Raw genomic sequence first — 21359 nt, forward strand, 5'->3', positions numbered from 1 at the left:
CCATATTTTTACTCTAAAAAGTCAATCTTGATACTATTCACTTACAACAGATTTTTATCATTTTTGTTAAAACTTAAAGTTTTCAAGTTATTCTCATTCTTAAATAAAATTCAATTAGGGCCCGGCCCAACAAAACAAAGCCAGCCAGAAACCCAACAGCTCAAGCGAATATTTTGTGTAGGGTAGAGTGGATGTGGAACTTAAATATCGGCAGGCAGCGGAGTTTATTTGAACCACTGACTGACTGAGTGACAGGTGTTTAATACGAACAAGTTCTTCTCCGTCTGGTTTCAGCATCGCTTTCGCTTTCTCGGATCCACTAATCTTGTCAACAAGTTTGTGAATTTCCGATCATGGTAAATATCTGATCTCTTTAATTTAATTGCTGCATGTTTTTCTTATTACAATCTTATCGTGCCGGATTCAGGATTTTAATCTCGGGATTGTAAAACATCAAAAAAAATTTAACAAGAAAATAATGCGAATTTTTAACTAATGCATTTCGTCGAGCACTTGGTGGGTTGGGCAGCTTCTGAGCGAGCTTCTGGGCATTGGAAAAATTCTGTTCAACTTTGTTCAAGACCCTTGATTGCCTCTTTAGTGTCTAGGGTTCAATTGTTTTTATTTTTTATTTTAATTAAAACCTTGTAGGGTTGTTGCCGGTTCAATTTTTACATATTTCCGGCAAATTAATCCGGCTCGAGCATCGCTTTCTTGTAATCCAAAGTCCGTAAACAATATTTTATCCTAATGAGTATCGGAGTCGCATATGAAGGTCTTCCAGTTCTGATTTGGATTTGTTAATTTTGTTTTTTCATTGCAGCTTTGATTAATCCCATGTTCGATACTATGGGAGTCCAATGTGTCGATACCAAAGAAGAAGAAGAAGTGCCGCGGCAACAATTACGAGAGCTTCCCTTTGATATTGTTGCTCAGATTTTGTTGTGGCTGCCCGTGGTGTCTTTGGTGAGATTCAAGTGTGTCTGCAAGCAATGGTGTCTGTTAATTGAGGGCTACAAGTTCATAGAAAAGCATAGGGCTCTAACACATTACGGTTTGCCACCTTGTTATCAATGCCAATGGGATAAGGAGAGAATGAAGGGAGTTGCTTCCTGTGGGGATTTCGAGCTTCAATGTGATTGTAGTGGCTTGTATTTGGAGAAGAGTAAAACTTCTCAAGTTTGCCGTATTAGAAATCCTGCAACCCACAAAGTGCTCTACTTGCCCAAGGCACCCGAGGGTACCAGAGTAGTTCTGGACCTCGGTTTTAATTCCCTTACTGGTGAGTGTAAAGTGGCCTGTGCTTATCGCCGAGAGGGCAGTTTAGTAGGTGTTGATGTTATAACAATTGGAAAGGATGAAATGTGGAGACCCTTGCTCCGCCAAAAGCTGAATTTTCTGGAACAAGGCAGATGGGTGGTGAAGCCAAATTGTTGTGAGGAAGATAAGGTTAACTGGGCTATTTATATCTCCAAAATTATAAAAGATGAACACAATGATGATTCGTGCCTACAAATTCAGTCTCTTGATCTGTGGAGTGAATGTCTCACCACAACTACTTTGCCCCAGGGAGTTTTCCTAAATTTGAAGAATGTTCGGGCTTTTCCTTGGGATCTCTGTCTAGGCGTTGCTGAAACAGTAGGGGGAGCCATTCACATCTTGGTGTTAGAAGACTTCAAGGAACACAAATGGAGTCGAAACAAGATCATCATTCCTTTGAAAAATTTAAAGGTTGACTACACAGTTTGGACGGATCATTTAGTTCTCACACAAGCTCATTCTAGCTCACTCAGGTTTCGAAATGGCCAAGGGCAAGTTCTTTCCTATGACATGGAAACTGAGGACCTTGAGGTTTTGGAACGTTCGGAATTCCTCAAGAAACGACTTGCTCTACGCAAATCAACCCTCGTGACTGTAAAGGGAATGAGACTAGAGGAGTAGACTACTAGCTAGAGCAATTACCATTTCAGTCCACATGGGTTTTTGTTTGCAAAATTTCCCTTTTTGCTTTGCTCATCTTACTATATATTGAAGCTGTTCATGTTGATCTTCAAGATTTTTGTTATACTTCTCCCCTTCAAGAGCAATTTGAACCTTTTTATATTTTGTTCTAGACGAAATATTTGAATCAATTCACTCACTCATGAGTGTACGTAAAGTGGAATGTATTTATGATCTCGATCAAGAGCAATCGAAATTTCAGTTACATCGTTCTTGTCTACAAAATTACAACTTTATATATGTTCATCTTAAGAACCAGTGTTTTCACGCATCTTTTTCTGTGGAAACAAACAATTATGTTCACGATTAACGCGCAAAAATATGATGCTTAAATATCACTAGATTTCCTCCAAATAGCATCCAAACATTTTGATCTCATAAACAGGCAAACAAGGCTCTTAAAAAGCCTTATACATCAAATACATTAATCCCTTTTAGGGTTTTAGCCAAGCTTTGCAAGAACATCATTGAGGGAAGATACGGTTGCGGTGTAGTACTTCTCTGCTTCCGGGGTGCTCTTGATCTTTGCTGCATAGTCCAACTGTCCCCAGACACAAAAAAAACATAAGTGTATGAATCAATACAAACCACAATCTAAGTCAAGTAAAAAAAGTGTTTGTGTCGTGGTGAACTTACGCCGTCAATGTCTTTGAAGAGCTTTCCGGTGAGTTCCTTGAGGGGCTCCTTCTCGGCTTTAGATTTGGCAGAAATGACGGTCTTGAGGTCATAACGGAGATATGAGGCTCTGAGACGAAGATCGTTCTGGACGTAAGGCCATGCCTTTTTGTCAATGTACTCCTTGACAGCTAAAATCTCCTTGGCTGACTCCTTCGCCCTCGCGGCTGCCTGAGCCGGAGTGAGTGGTTGGATGAAGAACCTCTCCTTCAATGGCAGGTCAAGGTCTCTTGCCTCATCCGAGTTTAGGGTTCCAGCTGCCACAACGATAACAAATTCACCTCCATAAGTTCCTCAACACACCCAATTAACAATTCATGCCTTTCATACTAAATATAATGTGTGGCAAATCCAATTCCAATGATTAATAATGCAATTAAATTAAGTGTTTTTTCAATAAGCACTTGAAATTTTGTGTTCTAATAAAAACAAGACTCATGAGCAAAAGTGCTTCTTACAGAAACAGTCTCAAACGAGTCCTAAAACATTATACGTTTTTTCAGCTTCGTAACAAGTTTCTGTATTATGTTTTAGTATTCTAATGCAATTGCCATGCCAAGACTGAAAAGTAGTGACAAGGTCAAGAGTGAAGGGCTTACCCAATCCCCCGGAGGGTGGTGGAGGAGGACCGACTTTGATGGGCTTAGCCTCGGCAAGCACAGCTTGGACAAATGACCCGGAGGCCAAACCAACCGCGACGAGACCAAGCACGGCCCTACGGCTAGTTTCGGGCTCCGAAGGCACTTGCTGGGCTCTAATGGTGAGCCCGGACCTCGCCACGGCTAGCCTGCCGGTGCTGCTGACCGTGTTCAAGCGTGACGAGCCACTTAGGTGGAGGCTGCCCTCCAAAACTGCCTGGGAGGAGCCGTGCATGCCAGCCACTGAAGCCATAGCTTGTGCCATTTCCTGAACCTTCCTAACTTTCTGAGATAGTTTTATTTGTTATTTAACAACGATCAGTTTTCAGTGGCAGAAATGTGGAAATTATATTTTTTTAGGTGGATGATTTGTGATGTTTTGTTCTATGCTTATGTGATGTAGAGTGGCTCCGGGCAAGGACCTTATCTGCCATTTTCTGGTTGGATAAGCTGGATGTGGCTGTAGCCAATGGGAGGTTGACAAGTGTTCCTTGTTGCATTTTCTATTTGACAAGCTGGATAATGTTCCAACTAGGATTGTATTATTTGGACACGTGGACTCCATGAGATTATGACAATGATGTTATTAGTCTCTAGCATAATAGCATCCATTTGAGCCTCGTCACAACCGTCAACCATGAGATTTTGATAAAGTGAAAATTTGAGAAACTCCCCTACTTTCATGATGTGATTATGACAATATTTTTGAATCAATTGTGCAGTTTTTACGCATTTTAAGTTCTTAGATGACATTACGCATCTTTGTTTTGTTGTACTTACATATACTCGTGACATGAATTTTTTTTCTAAAATTATTTACAATCGAAGTCACTTCTTAGTTCTTGTTCTATTTTTGTTTATCTAGATGGAATTATGTACAAAGGATTATCTACATCTATTTGATCATTGGTTAGAGGATGAATTTTGTTTATACATATTTCACCAACCTCGAAGCTATCGAGCATTAGTCAACTTCATACATTCAGAGACCCACTGAAAGGTTATGCTGAAGTACTCTTGCCGAAGCACATGAGTTATTTTCCAATCAATAAATCATGGAATCAGCATCCATTTTCATATTGGAAGCCACAACTAACACTTGCAAATTTTAATTGGTATTTTTAAGTTTCAAATTTTTGTGAAAATCTCATATGTTGTATACCAAATATGTTTGATGAATTTTCCATTCGTGTGTTAAATCCAAATTTAATGTCTGCCAAAATAATTGAAATTTGAAAACGGATTAAGTGAATTTATAGTGATACAATTCTAGGTTGTTATGTCGGAATATTCAATCCCATGCGAACAAAAAAAAAGGAAGAAAAAATCATAAACAATTTATGGAAATGCTCCATTGAGTTTTTGGTTTTCAAATAGCGTTATTCGAATGCAACCTATTTATGTTTCTCTCTCAAATATCGATTGAAGCCTCCAAATTTCACTATTTCTATTTCATGTCATCGCATCAACAAAAATATTGAATTGCAATACACGAAAATTGAACATCATGTACTTCATACTTTTTAATCTTAGATTGTTTATGTGTTGTTTTAATCTTCAGGTGTTTGCTTATCTACTTTGAAACTTTATAAATTTCAATTTTATGGTAGTGTTTTCAACGTGGATTGGACTCATGAGATGGTATAAGAACGGTAGTGGTATTTAGACATTTTTTCTTTTTTACCCTACACACTTTTCTCAAATTTTAATTATCAGATTAAATGATTTAAAAAAAAACTAAAAGAAAAGATTAAAAACCGTGTGTGAAACGTAAAAATGAACGTGAAAATAACATCACCTCATAAAATTCTTCTGATGTGTGAAAAACGACCATAATAAATAAATCAATTAACTTGGGTCCTTGGACCCACAAAAAACCGACCCGGCCCAAATAATCACCAGTCTTTTTGGAGGAGCGTGTTAATGTGTGTACCGCCAGATCCAATTTCAAAATTTTCACTCTCCTCCCTCTTCTTTCTCCTTTCTGCCAAAATCCCTAATTCGATCTCACCAATCCAAACCCCAGTTTGTGCAAATCCGACCATCGGCTCCACCAGATCGACGGCGAAGAACGGGACCTGATTCATGGCTTCTCGCAACCAGAACAGGGCTCCTCGGAGTCCGTTTTCTGTAAGTTTTACATTTTCATTTCATAACTTTGATTTTTTGAAAAATAGAATAAAAAATTTAAACTTGACAGTTTTGGTTTTGTTTTGGGTTCGAAATTGATGGAAAATGTAGGAAATGAATGTTGGGGTTTGGTTGAAAATTAATGTTTATTATCATATCGATCCGTTGAGTAGGAGTGTGTACAGAAGGATTTCAAATGGTGGATTTTAATTGTGGGTTTCTGTTTTGTGTAGAAAAAGAGTAGTCTTGATGAAGTTCCCTTAGACAAGCGGCGAAGAATCGAAACAAGAAAACCGGAGTTACCGAGTAGCAATGGCCGCCAACGACCGCCACTTGCTGTTGTTAAGCAAGATGCAGCAGGTACCGGCGATATAGGCAGTGTGGAGGGATCAGAGTGTGGCAATGTTGAGTTTACCAAGGAAGAAGTCGAGGCGTTGTTGGTTGAGAAGTTAAAAGTGAAGAAATTTGATCATAAGGTTTATTTCTCACCCAATTGTTTTAAATAGGGCTTTTTTGTGTGCTTATTTTGAACTATGAATTGATGGTTTGTTCTAACGTTTTCTATTGATTATATGGCAGGGGAAAGCTGATCAGTTAGCTGATTACAGCAAGAGGCTGAAGCTATGCATCAGATGGTTGCAGCAGGTTGAGGAAGGGCATATTCTCGAGGAGGAAAAGCTTCGGAAGGCATTGGCTTCTGCTGAAAAAAAATGCTCGGATACTGGTAGTCGTTTATTCTTTATTCATTCCATTGTCTGTTGGAGTGGCATAATTTCATAATAATATAGAGTTTTTAGTTGGAAATCTCAAGTAATTCGTCAAGTAGTATCGTGCTTCGGTTACAAACGAACCTATATGGTTCTGTTGTGCTTGATATTTAAAAGTTTTTGTTCAGAGGAACAGATTTGTAATATGTGTTCAATTTTTTTATTTCTTAAGAGGTGGAAATGAAAAACAAGGTCGATGAGCTCAATGCCGTAAACTCAAAGCTGAGGGAAAGTATGGCTGCTTTGGAAGAGAAACTTGCAAAGGAAGAATCAGAGAAGTTGGTAAGGTTTCCAGTCATGTGGTTACACACTAATTTTGGTGATATCATTGTTATCCCTGCTTTTGTTTTTGGCTCGTGGTATTCTCGTCTCATGTTTTATTTTCATCCCTTTGCTTGGCATACAGGATGCAATTGCTAGTCATAGAAGTGAAAAGGAAGCAAGGGATGCTGCTGAGAAGTTGCAAGCTTCTCTCTCACAGAAGCTTGAAATAATGCGGGAGGAGAAATTAGTTGCAGACCAGAAGGTAATACAGTCAGTTTTTTTCTCTTCTTTCTGCATATTACTTTTCTTTTCCCAATTCCCCTCCGGTTTATCAAAATTTGCAATTGGTATATTTCTAAAATTGTGTCGCTGCAGGTTTCTTCGTATCAGGATTTGTATAATCGAGCACAAGAGTACAACAAGAGTCTACAACAGTACAATAGCAAACTCCAAAAAGATCTTGAAACTGCCACCGAGTCTCTCAAACGAGTTGAAGATGAGAAAAGGACTGTTCTGGAGACCCTTAGCAATTTGAGGGTTCACAATAAGGCGTTGCAAGATGAGTTGGCTAAAGTAACAGTAAGTATCTGTGCAGCATTCCTTGCGTTGATGATATCTATTTTTAGTTCAATTTTTTCGTCAACTAAGAGATGGTTTATTGGGAATAATCCATTTATTCATCTGGAATTTAAGAATATATCACGTCTCTTTATTGTATGCACATTTGTGCAGGCTTCATTGGAAGAAACATTAAAGCAGAAGGAACTATTAGATAATGAAATCAAATGCCTTCGTGGGGAACTGCAACAAGTTAGAGATGACCGCGATCGGCATGCAAGAGAGATTCAAGATTTGAGGGATCAAGTGGTGAAGTACAAGGAAAACACTGAATTGTCGTGTGAAGAGTTAGATAGGTTGATGAGAAAATCAAAAGCCTTGGAGGTTTGTGTTACATTCTTTTCATTTTATTTTGTTTTAATTTTTTATTTATGATTTCCTCATGTATCAATTTTTTAATACTGTGCTGGGCATGCTTTTCCAGGAAAGAGATTCATCTCAAAAACAGGAGATAGATACATTAAAGCATGAGTTATTTGCCGCAAATGATAAACTTAAGGTAATATTAATTCAATAGGAGTTTCAAAATGTTTCTTATACCTGTCAATTCATAAGTTAAACCTATACCGTTTATTTTCTTTTAGATGGTCAGTCGATCCGCTTCAGAAACATTGACAGAGTTTGAAGAACATAAGAGAATCGTGCAGGAGCTGCAAAACCGCCTGGCTGAATCAGAGTTGCAAATACTAGAAGGAGAGAAGTTAAGGAAAAAATTACATAACACCATTCTGGTAATTTTTCACTGCTTAACATGTTATATAATCAGCAAGATTTCAGGGTACTAATATTCTTCTTTAATAGGAATTAAAAGGTAATATCAGGGTATTCTGTCGAGTCCGCCCATTGCTACCTGATGATGCTAATGCAACAGAAACCCCTGTAGTTTCTTATCCTACAGCAACCGAATCTCTTGGCAGAGGCGTTGACTTGGTACAAAGTGGTATGAGCATGTCTAATGTTTTTTGGCTTCAATTTAATCTAGTTTAAAATCATATAGACGTATACACCACTTTACTCAGTTGTTTGGATCTAATTACACTTCAAATGTTTGAACTTGTAGGCCAAAAATTTAATTTTACATTTGACAAAGTGTTTCACCACGAGACTTCCCAACAAGACGTTTTTGTGGAAGTATCGCAACTTGTACAAAGTGCACTTGATGGTTACAAGGTACATGTTAAATCTTATTTATATGCTTTTAAAGGAATTACATGTTCATTAGGCTGATTTTTTATTTTTTAGGCTGATTTTTTTTTTCTCGGCATTTTAAACGGTGACGCTTATTTCCCCCATTATTTGGTTTCTAAGTCCATAATCTAGCATAACTTTTGCCTTTAGCAATTGGCTGTCAGGCTTTAATATTGGGTATTTTGGTTATGTACTGATCCTTCTTCTCTCCCTTTGTATTTTTGGATTATGTTTTTAGAATTAGACCTGCTTCTAACCTCTTTGGTGAATTCTTTTACCTTTCATACGGTCAAAGACATGTACTAAATAGAAAATTCTGTTTGTCTTTTTTCAGGTCTGCATATTTGCTTATGGTCAAACAGGTTCCGGAAAAACTTATACTATGATGGGCAGACCAGATGCTCCGGAGCAGAAAGGCTTAATACCTCGTTCACTAGAGCAAATATTCCAAACGAGTCAAGCTCTTCAGGCTCAGGGTTGGAAATACAAAATGCAGGTAATATATCATGTTTTTTGTTTATTTAGTTTTGCAAATTATAATGCCCCTTTAATTATATGCAGGCCTCAATGCTCGAAATATATAATGAGAACATTCGTGACTTGTTATCCACTAGTCGTTCAAGCAGTGCAGACTTGTTAAAGACAGAAAATGGTGTTTGCGGAAAGCAGTACACGATAAAGCATGATGCAAATGGAAATACATACGTTTCTGACCTCACGATCGTTGACGTTTGTAGCATAAATCAAATTTCATCTCTTTTGGAACAGGCTGCACATAGCAGGTATACATCAAAATTCAAGAGCATCCATATTGGCCTTGTGATATTTTATTTGAAAGGTTGCACTTAGCAATGTTTATGTCAAGTTTTCAAAACATCAAAACACAAAACTGATGTGGCTTTTCATTCTTGAATGCTATTTCTTTGGTGCCATTTTAGCGTTACATCTAATTTGCAGTACTATCAGTGGTATTTTTGTATACAACTTTTGATATATGATTATGTACTTTTTTGGTTCTGTCATATATGATCTCTTGATCTCTTAGGTCTGTAGGCAAGACTCATATGAATGAGCAATCTTCGAGAAGCCATTTCGTGTTTACCTTGCGTATATCTGGGATTAATGAGGTTTGTTTTCCGCATGCGATGATTTGTTTGTACTTTTAAGCAATCTTTCATCGGCTTGTTCTAAGTTTAATTACTTATATGCTTTTTAACCTTGTTAGAACACTGAACAACAAGTCCAAGGAGTCTTAAATCTTATTGACCTAGCTGGAAGTGAAAGATTGTCAAGGAGTGGCGCAACCGGAGAGCGGTTGAAGGAAACTCAGGTTCTTTCTTCTTTAAAATCCCCAATCTTTTTCTCCCGGATAGATGTGAAATATTCTCAGTTTTTATTATCGGTTAGCTAACAATGTCATTAATAATTAGGCCATTAACAAAAGTTTGTCATCGTTGAGCGACGTCATATTTGCTTTGGCGAAAAAGGAGGACCATGTTCCTTTTAGGAACTCCAAGCTGACCTATCTTTTACAGGTATAGTAATCTTTGATTGTTTTACCATTATGGCAGCTTTCTTTGTTCTCAAGGAATTGTAATAGTTATATCGTTGGATGACATCTGAATGTATAAACAGCCTTGTCTTGGAGGGGATTCGAAAACGCTGATGGTTGTCAACATCTCTCCGGATTCCTCTTCAGTTGGGGAATCCCTTTGCTCTCTTCGATTCGCTGCTAGGGTCAATGCCTGCGAAATCGGGATTCCTCGAAGGCAAACGTCCATGAAGCCTGTCGATAATCGTTTAAGTTACGGCTAGCTTTTGTCATCATTTTCGTTTTGCATTCGGTTTATGTCGTCTGTATGAGAGAAAGCGTGTGTTGTGTGTAGAATGGAGGCAGATTTGGGGTGTGTAAGGTTTGTTTTTTGTAGTTCTTGTGCTTCGAGGTACTACAAAATCTGTACTTCTAGATTTGTATCCTGTCCTAAGAGATCCATCTGTTAGTTTTTGATGCTTATGAATTGTGACAATATAGAATTATTGTCTTAGTAACTTGATTGATCGTTGTGATGAACGCTTGTATCACAATTAATGATTTAATATATTCCACCGTTGAGATTTCTTTAAGATTTTGACGTGGGACCATCTTTATATCTACATGTTTACTTTCGTGTTATTCAGTTTTAAATGTGCGTTAAATTATTCCGGTGTTATGAAAGTAGTTGATGTCACTCTATAATTGATTTGCTATAAAGAATAGCACAACTCTCTATAAGCTGTTCTAATATTTTTTTTAACTTTTTGACAAGGAACAATACACATTCTCCCAATAAACAAACGAAATTGCACTAGTTCTGTTTCTTCTCGCTTTTATAGATAGATTTGGTCACATTACAAAAAAACCGAATTTACTCTTCTTAGTTTGAATTTCTCGTCTCACACTCTAGATTAATCTAAATTAATATATCACTTAAAAGTAAAGTAATTGTCTGAAAAGGACTTTTGCCGGATCCTTTTCCTAGGATCTGCAATCGTATCCGTTCATTATAAATCGTGCGGTTATAAATTATTTAAAATTCAAATATAAATAGTACCTAACGAAAACTTATCGCACTATATGTGATGAACGAACACGATTACAGGATCTTAAAAAAAAAATCCGCCGTAATTGTCAACAATGAGTTTAAAGTGGGCCCAACAGCATTCATATCAATCCTAATCTTGTTTGTTTCCCAACCAGTTTTCATGAAATGAAAATATCAAGCCTGTTGCTTTCAAGATGTGACAAAAAATAAGAGAGTTTTAATTCCAGAGTTGTCAAAACAGGGCACCCAACTGAGCCAAAGCCAGAGAAGAAGCAGAGAAGGAAGAGGAAGATGGCAAGTCAACTACATGAAGAGCAGCAGATCACTAGGCCCAAAGCCATAAAAGTCGACTCTGTGGAGACTTGGGACTTGTATGTTTCCCAAGCCTCCAACCAAGGCTGCCCTGTAAGTCTCCTCAACTCTCTCGATTTCCCGTTTGATTCGAGCGGTATTCTAATCTAATCTAAACTTCGTGAAAATGGGGATTCGAACTTGCACAAAAGAAGCACACAGCTCTAGCCATCTTGGCTGTTGCACGTGAACATGATTAATTTGAACACAACTTCAGAATTATGAGTTTGTTGTTGAATTGGTTTTTGGTTGGATGTGTTTGTAGATTATTGCACATTTCACTGCTTCGTGGTGCATGCCTTCGGTGGTTATGAACTCATTCTTCGAGGAAATTGCCTCAGATTATTCGGATGTTCTGTTTCTCACCGTTGATGTCGACGAGGTTAAGGTAATTAACCAAATTTCTTCAAACAAGTATATGTCTAATCTGTATATGTATATGTATTATATCGAATCCGGTAAAGATATATGACAGACACATCTTTGCATTTGATGATGGTTCTGAAAAGTAGCTTCCGACCTTTTGATCCGCTGTTTTCGAGCCATATCTGCTTCGAGGTTATGGCAAACTTCACGAGTTTACGAACCTTTTTTGGTGCAGACAGATGATTCAAAGAAATGGTGATCAAAGAGGACTAAAAACTCACATTCATGGGAATTTTCGTTTCGGGGTTTGAATGTTGCTTGAGTTTTTGTTTATAATTATTCGGATATCGCTTCCAGTCATGTGTGTTTTACAAATCTTTTCGCTACGAAGATAAGAAAGTTGGAAGACTTACCTGTCAAGTACTTGCAGTAATCGGACAATCAAAGAGAGGGACTAAAACCTGCTATTCACGGGGATTTCGTTGTTGTTTATGATGGCGTCTCCTTGTTGTGTTTTCTCAGGAGGTAGCGACTCGACTGGAGATAATGGCGATGCCAACGTTTTTGCTGATGAGGGAAGGTGCAACGGTTGAGAAGCTCGTGGGCGCCAATCCGGAAGAGATAAGGAAAAGGATCGAGGGTTTCGTTCAGTCCATACGTGTGGACGTTGCATAGCAGCAGACTGCAGTGTGATATGATGCAGTTTGAGGTTGTGAAATAAGTGGTTGTGGAGGGTTTTGACACAGATATATGGGTGGTAAGTTTTTCCTTTGGCTGCTGTACGGATGATAAGTTTGTAATTTTTTTTCTTGTATTCTTTCTGTCTTTTGCCGCAAAACCAAGTGCAGTGATGTTGTATGATTCATACAGGCGACCTTACTTAATGAGATAGTCGTTGTTGTTTGTATTCTTTCTGTCGCTAGTGATCAAATATGTGTCTTTGAACTTCAAAAGTTGTAAATTGTGCTTGTAAATGCAGTGGGAAATTTAGATGAATGTGTTAAGAAGTTGCTTTTCATTTGAGTTTTAATAGCCGCCTTATGATTTAGGGTAGTAATTTACACACTCCTGCTTTCTCCTTTACTTTCGTTGATGCTCCTTCTAATGATTTAATCAAAAGTAAAAAAAAGGGTTTTATGAGAAAATGAGAGTACGAAAATCACTTCCCACAATTTAAACCATGATAAACGTTTCTTGGATAACATAGTGAATGCAAGGAGGTTGTAACTCGCGAATAAATGCATTGATTTTACATCCGTGATCTTGTGTTTGAATTTCGCTCGACCAAATACTTGCGTCAGACCGAACCATGCCCAATTTTAGTGGGCCTCGAAATTAAGAGAATGTTAAAGCCCATATTGTCCATGGGTTGGATCCAAAATTAAAAGCCCAAGTGTTTGGAACTCAAGGCCCAATGCAAAGAACCAACTACCAAGGGACTAAAAAAAATAAAGCAAAATACAAGGGTGCAAAATAAAAAAAGAAGAATTTTTTAATGGCACATTTTGTGGTGTCTGTGCAACGTGGCGACGCACCAGCTCCGTTTTTGCTTGATTTTCCATAATTTGCAACAAAATAATATCTCTCCACTTTTTTTCTTTTCCTCCCGCATATATATTTCCAAGTTCCAACCACCGAGATCCCCCATCAACCAAAATTCACTCAGAAAATTATTTAATCAAAAAAATTGATTCCGGAATATTCCTTCCCATTGCGTTTCCCGGCCGACCACGGCGGCGCTGCCTCTGCAGGGTTCACCGCCGGAAATTCGGAATTTCCGGCAAGCATTAGAACATGGGTTCCCCGCCGCAGAATCCCAACTGGGTCTTCGATTATGGTGTGATTGAGGACATTCTTGTGCCAGGCGGTGAACTTCCGTCGCTTGACCCGCCCGGTTTCTCTTGGCCGGATCATTCATTTGCTGGTCCGACTGCTCCCAGGTACCGTATCCCCATTTTTGGTAACAAAGTTCATCTCTTTGCTGCAATTGGGTTTTCCCTGCTGTTGAATGCGAATTGGGAATCAATGTTTTTTAATTCTTTTTCTTTTCTGATGATTATCCAATTTATTTTAATACTGTTTTATTTGAATCGTAAATGAGGCATTTGTCGATTTCCTTTCGAATTTGTAAAGAGCTGTCAATTTCTTGCTTTGATTTTGGTCAATTACCCGAACTTTTATAACCGACCAATTTCTTTCTAAACTTTAATTTCAGCTGGGTACTCCTGAAACTTTTATAATTAGTCAATTTCTTCGTGAACTTTAATTTTATAATTCTGGATTTTGTTTATTAATCTGGATCTTATTTTGTTTGATGAGTGAGAGGTAATATAATAATTTTGCAGGACTTAATCTGATGATTTATGATTAGATAATCATAGAGAGAGATTTTTGTTTATAATAGTCATTAACTGCTTAATTTTATTGCAAATTATGAAAAATGCTGGCCGTTTTAGTTGAATTTAATTTAATCAAAAGAGGATGCTGTAATTTGATGAGTAATACTAATGACGTAGACATTGTGTTAAAAGTATTCCTTTTGAACATTTTCTGGCTGTACTATGTTGACCAAGATCAACTTTCTGTGTTTTGACGATGAACTCATTTTCGTGTTGCTGTTTTATTTCTCAGCACGGAATTTGATGACTCATTTGGAAATCCAGACAGCATGAAGGAAACTGGGTTGCGAAAACGGTATGTCTACTGAGTACCAAGTACCAAGAGTGCTTGAGCATAGAGATTTTGTGTTTGTTTTGGAGTTTAGTTGGAATAACTTTGCTATGTGACTATCCTTCTGTTTCATCGGGATTGAATTGCGCTTATTGTTTCAATCGCAGGGCTAGGACTGGATCAAACAGTGTGTCTGGTTCTAAAGCATGTAGAGAGAAAATGCGGCGGGATAGACTGAATGACAGGCATGCTCTAGTTCTCTAATGCTCAAAGATCTCTCCGTGTCGTTCTCACTCTTTCTTACTCTCTTTCTCATCTTGACTTTTCGCATAATCCTAAGGTTTGCGGAATTGAGTTCTATCCTTGAACCTGGAAGGCCACCCAAAACTGACAAGGTTGCTATACTGGGCGATGCTGTTCGAATGGTAACTCAGTTACGTGGGGAAGCCCAACAACTAAAGGAGTCAAGTGCAAATCTGCAGGAGACGATAAATGAGTTGAAGGTATGCCTGTGTTTATTTATTATAAGGCATATGAGGATGCAGTTCGTGTAAGAAGTTTTGTTCACTAAACTGCTTGAATAGCTGAGTCAGTGCCTTCGGTAATTTTTATATTTACCTTTTCTGCAGGCTGAGAAGAATGAACTTCGTGATGAGAAGCAGAGGCTGAAAGCGGAGAAAGACAACATCGAGCGTCAGATTAAAGCCTTGGGTACTCAACCAAGCTTCCTTCCTCACCCTGCTGCAATCCCAACTCCGTTTTCTGCCCCGGGCCAAGTTGTTGGCGGGAAAATGATGCCCTTCGTCGGGTACCCTGGAATGTCCATGTGGCAGTTCATGCCACCAGCTGCAGTTGATACCTCACAGGACCATGTTCTCCGCCCTCCTGTTGCTTGAGTTGGCAGCTTTGAATTATATCTTACCGGTGCTCATAGAAGCCTTCAAAGTTATTTCTCGTAATTGATTATTTTGTTCCAGCTTTCTACTTTGATTGACTGCTTTTTATAAAAGTTGTAGTTCTCATCAAGCATTACCTCTGTAGATTGTATGATTTTCCATTTTTGACCTGTAAATTGTTCGGGATCGAAGATTTATGTGCTATAAAATGCAAAACTTGGAGGCATTCATGACACTCTTGGTTTATTTTTACCAATGTTATGTATCGTTGTTTAGTAGTATTTGACCTTTCTCTCGACGATCGAGATGCTAGTGAATTTGTTCGACAGGGGGTTAAGAAAGTTCCGAAGTTTGGATTCGGAGTCTAATGAAAGTAGCAACTACGAAATTTGTGTTTGATATGTTTCTTCCGTTGCTTGGGATATTGTTATTAACATGGTTGTTTGAATCCCATGTAATTTCCAGATACAAAATCTCTCCACACTTCAAGAGCCCCAAAGGTAGTCATCAGAACAGTGCTCAAAGCCATCACTATACTAACTGAGAACACAATTAGAGAAGCCCTTCCATACACTTTGATTGCTCTCTGCAGCACCACCAGTCCAAGAAGCGATGCAACGAAGCACACGATGGCGAAGATGAGTGCAGTATCTGCGTGCTCCATGCCCAGTAACAAGTACTGAAATGCCGACATGGAAGACGAGAAGAATACCATGAACGAACAAGTTGCCGCCGTTACCTGCTCCGGAATGTGAGTTGTTAATAAGCATATGCTTGACAGTTTGGAAGATTAAAATCATAAAAATAAGATGAATTAGGGTAAATTTTACCTCAGGTGCTACCCCAACTTGAAGAAGAAGAGGGCTTATAAGCATTCCACCTCCGATCCCAAAAACACCCCCCAAAATCCCTGCTAGTAGTGCCATTGATGGGAAAACTAGCTTCGATGGTCCAACATTTTGCAGGTCCTGAATATCCTGCATAAAAATAAGTAACAAAAATGTTTAGCTTTATCAAAATCTTCGTTAAATGCAGACGTAGGCATAGCCAAGTTGGTTAGGGGCATCCAAGTTCGAATCCCACTATCAATCGTTTAGGTTATACTAGAGTATCCTTCAAATGAAAGAAAATCCTGAAAATTATACCAAATCTTTAATACCTTTTGGTTTAAAGTATGAGGTTGAAGGTTCTCTTTTTTGCATAGCATCCAGGCTGTATAGATTATGGCAAGAGGGATTTGGATTGATGAGAGAACCCAATAAGCCATTCCACAAGGCTCTATTTGTGTGATACCCTGCAAAGGAATCGAAGTGTCACAGTCATAAAATTATACTTTGGAACATAATGTGTGTGAGAATCATTCCCACTTGTGCCCGATTGAAATCGACTTTTTCCGAGCATCAAACATAAAACTAATTGGCAATAGTGGGAGATATTATGACCATTTAAACCATTATGCAATGGTTTATTTCCGCAATATAGGATTTACACTCTCAAAACGAAAGGCTAGCTTTACCTGTCCATACCGATTACCGCGGAGAAGATAGACGAGGCAGAAAGAGCACCAAACCAGAACTAAGACCCCCATTTTTTTCCATGGAATCCCTAGTTTGCAATTTCCTTTTGTCCCCAAAAGGGGTGCCTCTATTTCCTTTTGCTCCAAATATTCACCATCATTTCTCAACCGCAACAGCTCTTCTGACTCCATTTCCCAACGCACCAACCCATTTTTGCAGCTCCTTGAGGTACACCAAGCAAGAAATAGAGCAAAGAGAATAGTAGTCAGCCACTCTGGAAAAGCTAGGTTGCAAATCACTCCAAGGCTCACTCCGAGCAACATGCATGGCTCTGATAGAAGAGCTATGTCATAATCTATCAGACTTTTGCCTCCAAATTTGGAACTTTTGATGCACAAGTTGTACATAACATTTGCAACTGACCCTCCTGTGACCATGAAAGCTGAGAGACTTGAGGCTGTTCTGAGGTCTAGGCCTGCCACTAGGGTTAGTATAGGGATGAAGAGCCCGCCACCCCCGATTCCGCCGGCACTTGATATGGAGGCGGCTATGAAGCAGAATATTCCGGCAAGGACAATGGGGGCTGAGAATTTGAACTGGGTTTCTTGGAGCTGTGCTCTTTGGTGGCTCAGCCATTGGTAGGTTTGGTTGAGGAAGTTGTCGGTTCTGAGGGCGTCTGAGATGGGTTCAGTTTGTTTTGCTTGTGAATGAGTGAAGGTGATGAGAAATATTGAAAGGGAAAGAGTTAAGCATGTGAGTTTTTGGTTGTCCATGATTTGTATACATTAGTCATCTTAGAGTAGAGTGGTGTTAAATTTATAAGGATACACGGACAGAGTGTTGAATGACATTTGTCGAAGAGAACAGAAGCAATAACATCCAAAAAGAACAATAAGAAATGATAGTGTGTGCTTTTTCTAATGAAATTGATGTGTACATTTCTTTGGTAAGATTGCCCAAATTCTATGAATTTAGGATAAGGTTTTTTTTTATAGTGGGCAACTTGATTCCACTGCCTGATATCTCCAAAAAAATTCATTAAACATTGATAACTTTTATGGTTTTAATTTAGGGTATATCAGGAAGATTAAATTTGTAGATTAAATTTTGTAAACCAAATGATATAGAAGTTGATGATTGTATTATTACTTAAGTATTGACTAATGTGTTTATTTCTTATGAATGACACATCGGTTTTTTGTAAATTTTGTCTACAAATTTGATGTACCTTACATTACTCTTTTATTAACGATATTTTTTTTTTAAATCACTCTGCCAATAACTGATCCAAAATAAAAAATAAAAATAAAAAGATAAGATAGTTGTGCTTGTTCTATTACAATTTGATGTTTATTTAGTTGGTAAGACTGTTGTTTTGAAAGGAACTTGAAGCTTATCTATCTAAGAAAAAACAAAGAAAAAGGAACCTTCAACTTTACCTCACAACCATAAAGAAACTATGGTAGGGCAAATTAATGGTCACAAAAAATATTTCACCACCTCCCCTTCTTTCCCTATATTCCTGCATAACCGATGGATTGTCCAAAAGATTAAATATGAGAGACATTTTGATTAGTAGTCGATATTTTTTTCGGAGAAAAACTTACCTATATCTCTATTTCTCTCATCTGTTGAGAGATATAGGTAAAAATTAAAGGCGGGGATACAATATGTTTTATGTGAGTTTCTCTCAATTTTTAGAGTCAGTTATAATTTTAGTTGTCATCAGTTAAATAAGCTACAATTGAAGCATTAAGCACATAAGACATAAAGTAGCTTCACGTGCTCCCTAACGGGTAGAAATTAAGCTGTATCTCTCTCTCTCTGCCTTGTCCTACCTGCATCATCACGATTCATGTGAGCACTAAGCAGTACATATATGAACTGTAGAGAGTTTGCTTTCCCGGTAAGAATCCGAAGCCTAGCTAAAGAGCGTATTATTTTGCCTTTCAGTTGCACGCAGATGAACTCATCTCATGTGTGTATGCTGTCATGAGCATATGTTCATGTGTGTGTGATTGGCCAGCATCTGTCCAGAACAAATTAATAAATAGAACATGCATGAGGAATTATGTTCTACATTATCTCACTTGATATGATATTCAAAGGAAAAATAATTTCGATAGGAGTGCGAAAATTATAGAAAAGGTAAAAAAAGATTGGATGATATATAACATTGATCACTCTAAATTAAGACCTTCCACTGTATGAGAAAAAATAGATTAAGTTTCGCGTAACTTCCAGTAAAACACATAATTACAACTATTTAATCATCATATTTTCATATTTGTAGCTAGGTAAAAAGACATGATGGTCATGATCTGCGGAGTCGTGGACTACTAGCTACTAGTTAGAATTTGTTTGACACGCGCTGTTGCAGTGTTACAGTCTTGACCACTGCAATTACTGTGCATGTCAAATGTGGGTTGGTCCATATGTATTTATTTTTTCTTTTTTGGAAGGTTTGTCTATGTATTATGTGTCTGTGTCTTCACGTTCATAGCTTATCTAGTGTGTGGCAGGCAGTGCTTTTGTAGTTTTGTACCAGGATATGCTTTTCTCATATCCACGAATGATAATAAGATGGATCGATTACATTTTACATTCTTCAAATTTTAAGTACTTTGAAATGGATCATTGGGTTCTAAATTCACCTTCTAATTGTTCAATCAGTTGTTGAAGATTGATTTAGGAGAAGCCGAAGCTCCAATATTAATGAGATTTTTTTGTCCATAATAATATAAATGTGACTTACACATTATGACACACCCCGTCCCGAAGGAGGGTATGCTGGTTACGTCACGCTCACGTGACGGCCAGCATACCCTCCTTCGAGACGGGGTGTGACACATTAACCTATGTATCGAATTACACACTTGCAACGTCATTAATTTAAAAAACCTATATATGTTCGAATAATACGAAAATATATATTAAAACGATTCAAAAACCTTATAATATAATATGAAAAAATCAAAACTATGAACCATTTTGAATATCACTGTCAATGGGCAAAAGCGGAAGTCCAGATGGCTGATAGATTAATTTGATAAACCCTAATTCCTTATGTCATGTATGCATGCTGGTATTGTTTGATTGGCAGGACTTAATTAATTAGCAACAAATCCATCGTCTAGATCTTGAACGGTTTATATGAAGAAGACCAGGACCTAAGGATATTTGCTTTTGATCGATCAAATATATATCATGCACGCGGCGGAGAATGAGTAGTGAATTTTTGATGTTTCGGTCCTTGCCTACTTGAACCTTTCCAATTAGTCTTTTCTAATCTTGATTAGTGAAAACGGAAATGTGAAGGAATACCATCTATTTAAATTATATTTTGTAAATCATATGACGTGATTATTGATGATTAAATTATTACTTAAGTGCTGATTAACATGCTTATTTTTATTAGTGACACACATAATGTGATCTTAAAAGTTGTTTACTAAGCAATCATCCTTATAATGTAGAAGGTGAAACCTGCTAGGACATTACAAGGATCTCATTTGAAAAAAAAATTGTTTTGGATATGAGTAATGCTGAGGAAAACTAAATTTTTGTGGACAAAATTTGTAAATCAAATTAAATGATAATTCAATATCAACCTCCATGTCATTTAGCTTATAAAGTTTTGTTTACAAATTTAATGTTCTTAGCATTTACTCTTTGGATATATAATTAATGAGTGGGCGGTCAGAAGACATCGTTGTAATGGGGGCATTCTTTTTTCTTTCTTGTGATCAGTAGTAGTCAATTTTATGTTTACCAAAAAGTGATCATGGAAAAGAACAATATAAAAGACAGATACAGGGAAAAGAGTTGATTCTGGATATCCATCGTCGTCAAATTAGAATCCGTTCAGTTTAGTGGAAGTCTGCAACAAATTATAATGTTGCACTATTTTCGTCCTCACCTTTCTTTTTTAGGGTAAAGTAATGGTGAAATAAATGACAATTAACTAGTTGAACTAGTCATGATTTCTTTGCAGCATATATTTCACTCCACCCAGCTAATTAGTTACTAACTCTAGTCAAATTAAGGAAAGAAATGTATATACAAGCGCTCATACGATAAAAGGTCAATAATTTAAGATGGTGTTACGTGTTTGGACTAATTCCACAATATTTTTTTATAGTCAAAATTCTTTATTTTTTAGATCTTCATTCAATAATCATTCTTATAAAAATTCTTCCAAATTAAAAAGCGTTTCTGACAAAGACACGGTATGGCTAAAAGCAAAGCAAAATGTTTATGACAACGTGAACAAACATCTCATTTTATGCAACGCATGTGATGAAGATTAGTCATAGAAGGTTAATAGAGATGGGAGTGGTGGGCGACAAGCCAAATTAATCAGGATCCTATCCCCTTCTTTCAGTTTAGATCGTTCAAAAGAAATCTTTTGGCTTGAAGTTATGCTACATGTTCAATGAGCCTTATTTTATTTTTTTATTGCTTTTATTCAAACCGAATTGAATCAACAAACCATGAACGTCAAATTTTTTTCATCAAATGCTTGGATCTTTTCAACACCGATAGAGAGAGAAGAAGGTCAAACCGTGGCCGGTGATTGCAAGAGGAGGAAGGATAGTGGTGGCGTGAACGGGGGTGAAGAAGAGGAATGATTGTTGAACAAAAACAATAAAATAAAATAAAATAATGCTCATTAAATAGTGACACAGATCTAAGC

General features: G+C 37.5%; 6 protein-coding genes across 6 annotated transcripts; 4 read left to right on the top strand and 2 right to left on the bottom strand.

The window, feature by feature from the left end:
* The first annotated feature begins 147 nt into the window (after positions 1 to 147).
* LOC103434632 (putative F-box protein At1g50870) lies at positions 148 to 2054 on the top strand. The gene is made up of 2 exons (XM_008372986.4): positions 148 to 356; positions 824 to 2054. Exon 2 carries the CDS (start codon positions 838 to 840, stop codon positions 1939 to 1941), a length of 1104 nt encoding a protein of 367 aa, XP_008371208.2. The 5' UTR covers positions 148 to 356; positions 824 to 837; the 3' UTR covers positions 1942 to 2054.
* A 269-nt stretch (positions 2055 to 2323) lies between these two features.
* On the bottom strand, positions 2324 to 3766 carry LOC103434631 (oxygen-evolving enhancer protein 3-2, chloroplastic). The gene is made up of 3 exons (XM_008372985.4): positions 3276 to 3766; positions 2638 to 2933; positions 2324 to 2542 (listed from the first exon to the last, which is right to left on the bottom strand). Exons 1-3 carry the CDS (start codon positions 3577 to 3579, stop codon positions 2444 to 2446), a joined length of 699 nt encoding a protein of 232 aa, XP_008371207.1. The 5' UTR covers positions 3580 to 3766; the 3' UTR covers positions 2324 to 2443.
* Positions 3767 to 5146: 1380 nt separating this feature from the next.
* Positions 5147 to 10405, top strand: LOC103408816 (kinesin-like protein KIN-14C). Its single transcript, XM_008347633.4, has 17 exons — positions 5147 to 5444; positions 5678 to 5920; positions 6024 to 6168; positions 6384 to 6493; positions 6618 to 6737; positions 6851 to 7054; positions 7208 to 7417; positions 7518 to 7592; positions 7678 to 7824; positions 7895 to 8033; positions 8154 to 8263; positions 8616 to 8777; positions 8843 to 9063; positions 9327 to 9408; positions 9507 to 9611; positions 9712 to 9816; positions 9917 to 10405. Exons 1-17 carry the CDS (start codon positions 5400 to 5402, stop codon positions 10094 to 10096), a joined length of 2403 nt encoding a protein of 800 aa, XP_008345855.2. The 5' UTR covers positions 5147 to 5399; the 3' UTR covers positions 10097 to 10405.
* A 636-nt stretch (positions 10406 to 11041) lies between these two features.
* On the top strand, positions 11042 to 12576 carry LOC103434629 (thioredoxin-like protein CXXS1). The gene is made up of 3 exons (XM_008372982.4): positions 11042 to 11268; positions 11480 to 11602; positions 12103 to 12576. Exons 1-3 carry the CDS (start codon positions 11155 to 11157, stop codon positions 12253 to 12255), a joined length of 390 nt encoding a protein of 129 aa, XP_008371204.2. The 5' UTR covers positions 11042 to 11154; the 3' UTR covers positions 12256 to 12576.
* A 511-nt stretch (positions 12577 to 13087) lies between these two features.
* Positions 13088 to 15381, top strand: LOC103434628 (transcription factor ILR3-like). The gene is made up of 5 exons (XM_008372981.4): positions 13088 to 13520; positions 14212 to 14274; positions 14418 to 14495; positions 14591 to 14753; positions 14880 to 15381. The coding sequence occupies exons 1-5, from the start codon at positions 13375 to 13377 to the stop codon at positions 15144 to 15146; spliced, it is 717 nt and encodes a 238-aa protein (XP_008371203.3). The 5' UTR covers positions 13088 to 13374; the 3' UTR covers positions 15147 to 15381.
* A 146-nt stretch (positions 15382 to 15527) lies between these two features.
* LOC103434627 (sulfite exporter TauE/SafE family protein 2) lies at positions 15528 to 17607 on the bottom strand. Its single transcript, XM_008372980.4, has 4 exons — positions 16663 to 17607; positions 16306 to 16440; positions 15977 to 16123; positions 15528 to 15885 (listed from the first exon to the last, which is right to left on the bottom strand). The coding sequence occupies exons 1-4, from the start codon at positions 17434 to 17436 to the stop codon at positions 15577 to 15579; spliced, it is 1365 nt and encodes a 454-aa protein (XP_008371202.2). The 5' UTR covers positions 17437 to 17607; the 3' UTR covers positions 15528 to 15576.
* Between the last annotated feature and the right edge of the window lie 3752 nt (positions 17608 to 21359).

Source organism: Malus domestica, chromosome 05 (genome assembly GCF_042453785.1).
Source record: "Malus domestica chromosome 05, GDT2T_hap1".
Lineage (NCBI taxonomy): Eukaryota > Viridiplantae > Streptophyta > Magnoliopsida > Rosales > Rosaceae > Malus > Malus domestica.